Raw genomic sequence first — 10,796 nt, forward strand, 5'->3', positions numbered from 1 at the left:
CTAACAGTAAAGTATCACTTCATGTCTCAGCCTAATGGATGCAGGGAAACACTTCTTTTGTCATATGATGTCAGTGGTCATAAGTTTGCTGCTTATGTTTATGTTTGTATGCATATGAGATGGAGGTGTGCGTGGTAGTCAAGGTGTGTTTTCTTGGGCGTGTATGACGTGAGTGTCTGTGTCTGCTGACAGTTACTGGAGGCGGGACGTTTAAGGCTGAACAGGTTTGTCAGCTTCATGTTGAGTATTTGTCCACCTGAGTGACGGCGCCTCACCTCAGTCTCACCCTGCAGAGCAAAGGCTGTGGACGCTGAGACTCTACACCACAGCAGCAAAACACAGAAGCCAAACCAGCTATGGACTGAAATATCGGCTGCACTGATTCTGGGCTCAGGAGTTCTTTTTTTGGTGAGTTGACTGTGAAGTTTGTAGCTTTCTTCTTCTGTGGTGTCTGGTCCTGAAGGTGGCAGGTTTAAGGTGACGCTGGGCTGTGATCCAAGTTTCAGGCACTGTCATTCATGCAGTTTCTGTCAAGGTTTAGACCACATAATGACTGTGTCTGCTCCTTGAGTTCACGTTCATGCTCTTGTTGTTTCAGTGAGACACGAGATAGAACCAGAGAAGGTGTGTCTGTAGATGCATTTCACTTCATTCTCTTCCTCCAGGGTCACTTTCATGTTCATGCCCACTGACTGAACTTTTTCTTTGTGTGTGTGTGTCATAACTGCAGACATGTGCCCTTTGAGTCCTCATAAAATGCTGATTGCATAACTGTCAGCGAGGTGCTTGGTTGTTATTTACACCTGTGTGTTATAAAAAAATATATATAAATGTAACATGTGGAGGAATTAATGATGTGAACATGACAAAAAACCTCCCATTGACTAATTATCGTAAACATTTTTTTTTTGTTTGTTTTTTTAAAATCACGTTTATTAACTCGGTGGATCAGTGTCAGTACTACATGAATGATGGCTTGACATTGGTTATCTTTCTTGATTCGTGGTTTGCTGTTATATCATCTGTATTGAATGTAGTCCTATGTTTCAAAGAACTTTCAAAGAGCCCAGGAGGCAAAAGGACATTAAACTTTCTTTTTCAGCCCCGACGTATAATCACAGAATGTGAAGAGATTTGAGTTGTGTTGGTCATGTGACTGTGGTCATTGGATCACCTGTGATTAGTAAACACTACTTATTGGTGGCTAATAACAGAGCTGGCATTAAAGAGCGAATAACGGCGTGGATGAAGTGACACACACACATTTTTTCAGAAGTAACTCTGTAGTTTAACTTAGCAACTGGTCTCCATTTATGATAACAACATCAGGCTATTAGTAGGATCGCACTGACATTGACATACATTTTTGTTGTTGTTCTAGTTCAAATAGTTCAACTCAAGCAACTGGTGTGCATGCCTTGAGCTGGGTGTGAGAAACAATGATAAAGTTGATTAGTGTTTTGCATCTTTTACTCAATTGTAAAAAAAATATCCAGTTGATGTAATAAATGATACTTAGCACTGCCCCAAGTTTTAAAAATGAAGGACGACTACAAACATTGATGCTACGTGTGTTGTAGTGTTGTGCGGGAAATGGCCCATCGCTGGCAGGGTCTTGATTAAAAACCCCTGTAAACTTCAGAGTCATTTGACCTGTGAGTAAATGCTGATTAAACACATTCTCATTGATGAAAAAACCATTTAATCTGGGATTAAACTGGTTTTTGGGTATTTAAGTGCTTGGTGGTTACGAACGGACGACCACAAGAGTCACAGAAATAGTAAAACCCTGCTGGATACATCTATTTACACTTTCATTTATGAATCTGTACGTAAATAAATGCATTACATGACAAAAGAATTGTTAGGACATGTCCATTCATCAGTCAATGAATCAAATTACAGATGTATTTCTTCTCGACTGGTCTGGAATGGCAGTTACTGTTTATTATGTTGGTATTTAATTATGCTGCTCTCAGGGCAGTGGTCGTGACTGTTGATGATCTCATATCATCTGGACTGAACAATTCTGGATAGTCTGGATTCAGGTTTTCTCCACTAGAAAGCAGTGAATGGGGTGTGGTTACAGTTGAGTTTGCGTGTTTACAGAAAGGAAACACCCGACAACAGAACACTTCACAGCAGCACTCTCGATAAACCTGTTGCTTTCCCTGCATTTTGATCCAACAGCCCTGAGGCTGTGACTCAATTATCTGAGAAATGTACCTGTGTGTCACCTGTGTGTAGTTCACACACAGGTGACACACACGTAGTGTTACCTGTGTGTGTTACCTGTGTGTCACCTCTGTGTGTTACCTGTATGGCACCTGTGTGTGTTACTTGTGTGTTACCTGTGTGTTACCTGCATGTCACACATCTTAACTGTCACTCCCTTGCTTGTTTTGTTCTATTTTTTCATGAATAATTTTTACATTGATATTTTCACATCTTCTCACTCTCTCCCTCAGGGTGTGTGCAAATATTAGAGTATCACCATACATAGTTTTTATATTACTTTATATGATCCTGAGATCAGGTGTAAGACATGTCAGCATATTCAAACACCATAACAACTCTATGATATTTTGTGAACTGCTCACTCTCTAGTACCAAAGTCCATAGAGAAAATGAAGTTTCTAAATCTCATATGGCCACATTTCAAATAACCTGAACTGTCACTTTAACATGTTACAAACATATCATTAGCTTCACAGCATATAACACTTGTGTTAAGAACTGCAGTACATCATGTTTCCATAGCATGTGTTTACTAAATATTTTGTTCTCTGTAGGTTTAGTTGAGGAAGATTTCTCGATGCTGCTGTGACACAAAAACACGGATCATGGTACGATACATCAACATTTTCATTCTTTCATTGGAGTTACTTTTTTTTCGCTTGTGTTGTCAACATTTTTTGTTCCAATTTGCTTGCAGCTGTCTCACCGCAGAGGCAAGAGCCTCTCTGATGCCATCACCCTGGAACAGTCAGAAGATGGCGGAGTGGTCGTTTCCAGCATCAACAACGATGCCACTGGAAATCAGGGTCTGAGGAAGGGTAAGAACCATGACTTTGATTCATTTTTTTATCATCCTAGCGAGCAGAGAGGACAGCCTCTTTGTGGACCTCTAATTTTGGATTGAATATGTATTTTGTTTGTTAATGGAAAATAATCGCCCGGTCTCACTTTTATTGTATGCACCACATCTTACACAAGTTCATTCATCCACAAAAGGCAGTCATTATAGCAAAGGCTGTCATCACAAACTGAAGCACTTATATTGTAAAGCTTGGGTGCTCAAAATGTTTTTGTGTTTCTTGATCAAGATTTCATTATGACCTTTCAACACAATGTAAATCATTATTTACACTTGATCGAGTGGAGATGTTCTGGCTATGGTTTTATGCATCAACATGTTTTTTTTTTCTTTTTTAGGGGATGAAATTTTGGGGGCAACAATTGATTTTGACAAACTGTCAAAAGAGGAGGTGCTTAATGTATTGAAAATGATGGAGCCCTTTGATGACAAGGTCAAGGTCCTCACCAGGAACACACTGAGCAGAAGCCTCGGTGATCTGGACCAATGTGGCAGACAGAGTCCTAAGACGGTAGGTACACAATTTGTTGATTTTCTGTTTTTGTTGTTCTGCTATATTTAATCAAAATTAAAGTTATCATTTGGTTTTTCTCTATTAAATAAATCAATGATTGTGGTAGCCGTTTTACAGTGTTGGACTAATGCTGCAAGATCACAATACTAAAAGGATTTTTGATATCAAGCCGAGTTGCTAGAATATCCTTACAAGAAAATGAGATATTACAGTTACAGTCTAATCACCAAGTTGTGTTTTGTAATTCTAGATGCTAAATGACTCCTACAGCAAACTCTACAATGCCAAAATCAAGAGGTTCATGAAGGATGACATACATGGTGTGGATGCAGGCGGTGTGAGCGGCAAGCTAACTGCAGCAGGCTTGTCCAATGTCAGCCTAAAACATGACATGGGATTGCCCCGCCTCGGAGTTGACTTTGGACTTCTAAAAGCAAACACTCTGAGCACAGATGATGATAATGATGATTCAGAATCTGATGATAGATCAGCTGGAAAAGTGACAGATGGCAGCAATCTGAATCTGCCACCTTTGGGTCTTGGTGGAGTTCAGATACCAAGATTGGAAGTTGACGCTGAAAGTCCACAGCTTAATGCTCCAGACTTCAATCTGTCTGGATCATTACCAAAAGGTCCAAATACAAACACTGCAGGTGGTATGCAACTGCCAAACACTGATAACCCATCAGTTGACTTTAGAATGCCACATCTGGAAAGACCTCATATCGAACTGGAAGGCAAAGGGATTTCTCGTGCTCAAAAAATGCAAGGCTCAAATACTCGTACTCCTGAAATGGAGATGAACTTAAGTGGAGGAAATGTATCTGGTCCATCCTTCAACACTAGTGCTCCCAGAGTGAGCATTGAAGGAACCAAAAAAGAATTCAAAATGCCAAAATTCAAACTACCTGACCTTGGTCTATCTGGAACTTCTTATAGTGCTACAGAATCTGAGACTGAATCACAAGGCCTGGATGTTCCTTCAGATAGACTTAATCCTAAGTATTCCCAGAGACTCAAAAAGCCAGATCTGAATGTGGATGATCTTTCTGGTTATGTCGAGTCACCTAAACTTTCATTGTCTGGTAGATCACCTGACCTAGACCTAGAAATGCGAGGTGTCAATGTATCCAAACACAATCTAAAGGGACCCAATGTGGACACACCCTCCGGTGGAATCAAAGTGACATCCATCAAACCACAGATCGATCTTAGATCTCCAGACTTAGATTTGGATGCACCAGCTGGTCAACTCACTATGCCTAAATTTGGATTCTCGGGCAAGGGTGGAGCTGATGTTAAAACACCTGATCTAGGGCTCAAAACGCCAAAGATAAAAGGTGATATCCATGCACCTGATATAAATCTACCCAAAGCTGACGTAAAAGGTATATCTGGAAAATACAAGGCTCCTAAATTTGCCATGCCAAAGTTTGATTTACCAGACATTGAAGTTCCAGATATTAAAGGATTCAATGGGAGACCAGATGTGCATTTGTCTGCACCTGATCTAAAAGCTGGAATTGCAAAGCCAAATGTTGACTTGAACATGACTAGCTCATCAGGTAAACTTAAAATGCCTGGAGCTGGGCTATCTGGGTCTAAGATTACAGGACCTGAATATAAGTTAAAAACTCCAGACATTGATGTATCTGCTCCCAGGTTTAAAGAGGGCATTGGTTTGCATCTCAAAGACCCAAAACTAGATCTAAATACCCCTGATGTTGACATTAACATGCCTTCTGGTAAATTGGACATTGGAGCAGATGCTCCATCTAGCAAGTTTAAAATACCAAAATTTAAGATCTTTGGAACACTGCCAAAGAATAAAGATGTAGATATCAATGCAGGGATTAAAACACCTAAACTAAAAACTGGTGAACTAAGGACTCCAGACTTTGATCTGTCAGCACCCAAATTCAAAGGGGCTATTGATTCCCGAGATATGAATTTGCCTGAGATGGACCTAAATAAGCCCAAATTAGATCTATCTGGACCAGATGTAACGTCAAGCAAATTCCAAATGCCTGAATTTAACTTTTCAGGCACATTGCCAAAGGGACCAAAGTTAGATGTAAACACGGATCTAAAATCACCAGATCTAGGTTTTAAGGGTGGCATTGATGCCCCTGATTTGGACTTACCAGACATGCACCTTAAGGGTCCTAAGTTGGATATGAATACTCCAGATGTCAATATGGGCTCACCCAAAGCAAAATTAAAAATCCCTAAATTAAAGATGCCTAAATTTAGTCTTCCAGGAGTAAACGGACCAGAGATTAATGGCAATTTAGATAGGCCAGACATTGACATTAATATACCCAATGCAAATCTCAAAGGTCCAAATGCTGACTTGGAAATACCAGATGTTGATATTGCTGGTCCATCAGGGAAATTCAAGAAGCCGAACTTGAACCTACCTGAGTTGGGGGGTGAAATTAATCCACCAGATCTAAAAATGCCCAAGGTTGACCTGAAAGGCCCAAAGGTAGACCTTAATGCTCTGAAAATGCCAGAGCTTCATGCTCCAGACTGGGATGCCAGTGCTCCCTCAGGCAAACTAAAAATGCCTAAATTCAGCCTACCAACCCTAAGAGGACCTGAGATTGATGGAAACTTCAACCATCCAGATGTAGATATAAATGCGCCCAAGGTCAACCTCAAAGGTCCTAACGCTGACTTGGATGTTGACATGGCGGGTCCATCAACAACATTCAAAAAGCCAAACTTGAATATGCCTGAGTTTGGGGGTGAAATAAATCCACCGGATCTAAAAGGCAAACTGGAAATGCCAGAGCTTCATGCTCCAGACTGGAAAATGAAAATGCCTAAGTTTAGTTTACCAAGCTTAAAAGGACCTGAGATTGATGGAAAATTAGATGGTCCAGACGTGGATATAAATGCACCCAAGTTAAACTTCAAATCACCTAATCTAGATTTGTCTGGTCCGGACTTCAGTGGTGGAATAAATACACCAGATCTAAACATGCGCAATGTTGACCTAAAAAGCCCCAAACTGGACCTTAATTCTCCTAAACTCAATTTAGACATGCCGTCAGGTAAACTGAAAATGCCAACCCTGGCAAAACCAAAGGCAGAACTTCATGCCCCAGACTGGGATGTTAATGCTCCCTCAGGCAAATTGAAAATGCCCAAGTTTAATCTTTCAGGTACGTTGCCAAAGGGACCAAATATGGACATAAAAACAGATTTAAAGCGTCCAGATTTAAGTCTCAAATCTCCGAAGATAAATGGTGGAATTGATTCACCAGACTTTAACTTACCAAATATGGACTTAAAAGCTCCAAAATTAGATGTGAATGCTCCAGATGTTAACATTGGTTCTCCTAAAGGGAAATTAAAATTCCCCAAAATTAATATGCCGAAATTTAGCTTCCCAAGCTTAAAAGGACCTGAAATTGATGGAAATATAGATGGCCCAGATGTAGATATAAACGCACCAAAAGTCAACCTTAAAGGTCCCAAAGCTGACTTTGATGCTGATTTTGATGGTCCATCTGGAAAATTTAAAACGCCAAACTTGAACTTGCCAAAATTTGGACTGTCTGGCCCCAACATTGATGCCCCTAAGTTGGACTTTAAATCACCTAACCTAGATTTGTCTGGTCCAGACCTCAGTGGTGGAATAAATGCACCAGATCTAAACATGCCTAAGGTGGACTTAAAAAGCCCCAAAATGGACTTTAACTCCCCGAAACTCAACTTAGACATGCCATCAGGCAAACTGAAAATGCCAACACTGACAAAACCAAAGGCAGAGCTTCATGCACCAGACTGGGATTTTAATGCTCCCTCGGGCAAAATGAAAATGCCTAAATTTGATCTTTCAGGTACATTGCCAAAGGGACCAAATTTGGACATAAACACAGATTTAAAGCGTCCAGATTTCAGTCTCAAATCTCCAAAGATAAGTGGTGGAATTAATGCACCAGACTTGAACGTACCAAATATGGACTTAAAGGCTCCAAAATTAGATGTGAATGCTCCAGATGTTAACATTGGTTCTCCTAAAGGGAAATTAAAATTCCCCAAAATTAAAATGCCGAAATTTAGCTTCCCAAGCTTAAAAGGACCTGAAATTGATGGAAATATAGATGGCCCAGATGTAGATATAAACGCACCAAAAGTCAACCTTAAAGGTCCCAAAGCTGACTTTGATGCTGATTTTGATGGTCCATCTGGAAAATTTAAAACGCCAAACTTGAACTTGCCAAAATTTGGACTGTCTGGCCCCAACATTGATGCCCCTAAGTTGGACTTTAAATCACCTAACCTAGATTTGTCTGGTCCAGACCTCAGTGGTGGAATAAATGCACCAGATCTAAACATGCCTAAGGTGGACTTAAAAAGCCCCAAAATGGACTTTAACTCCCCGAAACTCAACTTAGACATGCCATCAGGCAAACTGAAAATGCCAACACTGGCAAAACCAAAGGCAGCGCTTCATGCACCAGACTGGGATTTTAATGCTGCCTCGAGCAAAATGAAAATGCCTAAATTTGATCTTTCAGGTACATTGCCAAAGGGACCAAATTTGGACATAAACACAGATTTAAAGAGTCCAGATTTCAGTCTCAAATCTCCAAAGATAAGTGGTGGAATTAATGCACCAGACTTGAACGTACCAAATATGGACTTAAAGGCTCCAAAATTAGATGTGAATGCTCCAGATGTTAACATTGGTTCTCCTAAAGGGAAATTAAAATTCCCCAAAATTAAAATGCCGAAATTTAGCTTCCCAAGCTTAAAAGGACCTGAAATTGATGGAAATATAGATGGCCCAGATGTAGATATAAATGCACCAAAGTTCAACCTTAAAGGTCCCAAAGCTGACTTTGATGCTGATTTTGATAGTCCGTCAGGAAAATTTAAAACACCAAACTTGAATATACCTAATTTTGGTCTGTCTGGTCCCAACATTGAGGCCCCGAAGTGGAACTTAAAATCACCTAACCTAGATTTGTCTGGTCCAGATCTCAGTGGTGGAATAAATGCACCAGATCTAAACATGCCTAAGGTGGACTTAAAAAGCCCCAAAATGGACTTTAACTCCCCGAAACTCAACTTAGACATGCCATCAGGCAAACTGAAAATGCCAACACTGGCAAAACCAAAGGCAGAGCTTCATGCACCAGACTGGGATTTTAATGCTCCCTCGGGCAAAATGAAAATGCCAAATATGGACATAAACACAGATTTGAACCTGAAAGGCCCAAAGGTAAAGGGAGGAATTGATGGTCCTGACTTCAACATGCCAAACATGGACCTTAAAGCTCCAAAGTTGGATGTCAACACCCCTGATGTCAACATTGGCTCACCCAAAACAAGGTTTAAAATGCCCAAACTGAAAATGCCTAAAGTTCATCTACCAACCTTACAAGGACCTGAGATTGAGGGCAATTTAGATGGTCGAGGCCTTGACATCAATGCATCTGACATCAACCTCAAAGGACCCAGAAGTGGCTTTGAAATGCCAGATGTTGGTTTTGGTAGTCTGTCTGAAAGAATGAAAATGCCACATTTGAAAATGCCAGCTGTGGGATTTTCTACTCCGGATTTAGATGGACCACACTATGACCTCAAGACACCAGATCTTAATGCCAAACTACCCAAAGGACCCAATTTGAACATTAATTCAGACCTAAAATCCCCTGATTTCAATCTCAAAACTCCAAAATTGGGTTTACCAGATGTGGATCTTAAATCTCCAAAGTTCGACATGAACACTCCAGATGTAAGCCTTGGTTTACCTGATGCAAAGTTCAAAAAACCCAAGATGCCAAACATCCCAAATATCGATATAAATGGAGACCTACGGCGACCCGACGTCAATATTCCTAATGTAAACATTAATGGTCCAAATGGAAAATTGAAAATGCCAAGTGTAAATACACCAGACCTCAGTCTGTCTGGACCTAAGGCAAAAACACCAGACATAAATTTGCCCAATACCAGCTTCACAGGTCCCAAACTAAACATCAATACAAACCGACCTGACCTAAGAATAAATGACAACATAGGGCAACCTGACATAAACCTTAATGCCCCCCATGTTAAAGGAAGAATCAGAAGTCCAGACTTTGATATGAATGTTCCCTCTGGAAACTTCCAGGGTCCTCAGACTGATCTTGATCTTGACAGAAAATTCAAACTCCCTTCTTTTAAGCTTCCTCAGTTGGGAGGCCCAGGTCTCAATAACACAGGGTCTGACATTGATTTTGGTGCACCTTTGAGACCAACAAATCTTGATATTTCTCCCCCTAATGCAAAAATGAATGCAAAACCAGTAGAATTGAAGGGGAACATCAAAGGTCCAAATATTAATGCTCCTAATGTGGATGCCCATATGCCTAAAGCAGCAATGAGGAATCCACAGCTGCATCTTAAATCTCCAGAACTGAACCTTGATGATCCTTCTTTCAGTTTCAGAGGACCCTCACATAAGCATCGCATATCTGATACAACAGGTATGAATATGAGGATCCCTGATCTGGATGTAGATGGAGATCTCAGACCAAGACATAGTGATAGAAAGTCACATCATGGCCACCATATTGATTTTAACCGATCAGATCTCAACATTGACGATTTCACAGGAAAGCATCATGTGCTCAGGGCCAGAGCCTCAAAGCCAGACCTCCAGATGTCTCATAGTTATAGACAGGTGTACTCTCCATCAGTTGTCCATACTGACATGAAGAACCTGGTGCACACCAGAAGAGTCCCAGCTGGTGACATTAATGTACATTCAAGGCAGCAGAGAACAATGCAGCATGCAGCTAGTGTACGAGTACCACATTTATCTCAAGATGCACGAGTAAGAGTACCTGACGCTTCTGATGGATACTACGTCACAGTTTTTCCTACTGTGGCACAAAATCAAAAAATGCCAAATCGTAAACACAACACTCTTGGACGGCCTGACTTACATCCAGGAAACATTGAACTTGAAGTTCCAAATGAGAATGACCGAAAGGGGTCAACGTTTTTTTTCTCTGACCTTGTGTAGGTTTCAATTCACGTTTCCTGTGACATCATTTGTTTGTGTTTTTGTATTTTTTTTTGTCTTTTATTGATTTAATATGAGTTTGTTTTTTTAACAATCATGTCACTTTTTGATTTATTTAATTTGTTTTGTATATAAAGCCCCTCTTGCTTTGTAAT

General features: G+C 40.4%; 1 protein-coding gene across 1 annotated transcript; it reads left to right on the top strand.

Annotated features, from left to right (window-relative positions):
- The first annotated feature begins 293 nt into the window (after nucleotides 1–293).
- Nucleotides 294–10,715, top strand: si:ch211-69b7.6 (neuroblast differentiation-associated protein AHNAK). Its single transcript, XM_044028761.1, has 5 exons — nucleotides 294–408; nucleotides 2,793–2,846; nucleotides 2,936–3,056; nucleotides 3,436–3,608; nucleotides 3,862–10,715. Exons 2-5 carry the CDS (start codon nucleotides 2,844–2,846, stop codon nucleotides 10,639–10,641), a joined length of 7,077 nt encoding a protein of 2,358 aa, XP_043884696.1. The 5' UTR covers nucleotides 294–408; nucleotides 2,793–2,843; the 3' UTR covers nucleotides 10,642–10,715.
- Nucleotides 10,716–10,796: the final 81 nt, after the last annotated feature.

Source organism: Solea senegalensis, linkage group LG6, assembly GCF_019176455.1.
Source record: "Solea senegalensis isolate Sse05_10M linkage group LG6, IFAPA_SoseM_1, whole genome shotgun sequence".
NCBI classification, from domain to species: Eukaryota; Metazoa; Chordata; class Actinopteri; order Pleuronectiformes; family Soleidae; genus Solea; species Solea senegalensis.

What these genes read in the sequence shown, in the direction of transcription:
- si:ch211-69b7.6 (XM_044028761.1), top strand. An exon ending in AAATCAGGGTCTGAGGAAGG is followed by an intron (nt 3,057 to 3,435) that starts GTAAGAACCATG and finishes TTTCTTTTTTAG; the next exon opens with GGGATGAAATTTTGGGGGCA. An exon ending in GCAGACAGAGTCCTAAGACG is followed by an intron (nt 3,609 to 3,861) that starts GTAGGTACACAA and finishes TTGTAATTCTAG; the next exon opens with ATGCTAAATGACTCCTACAG.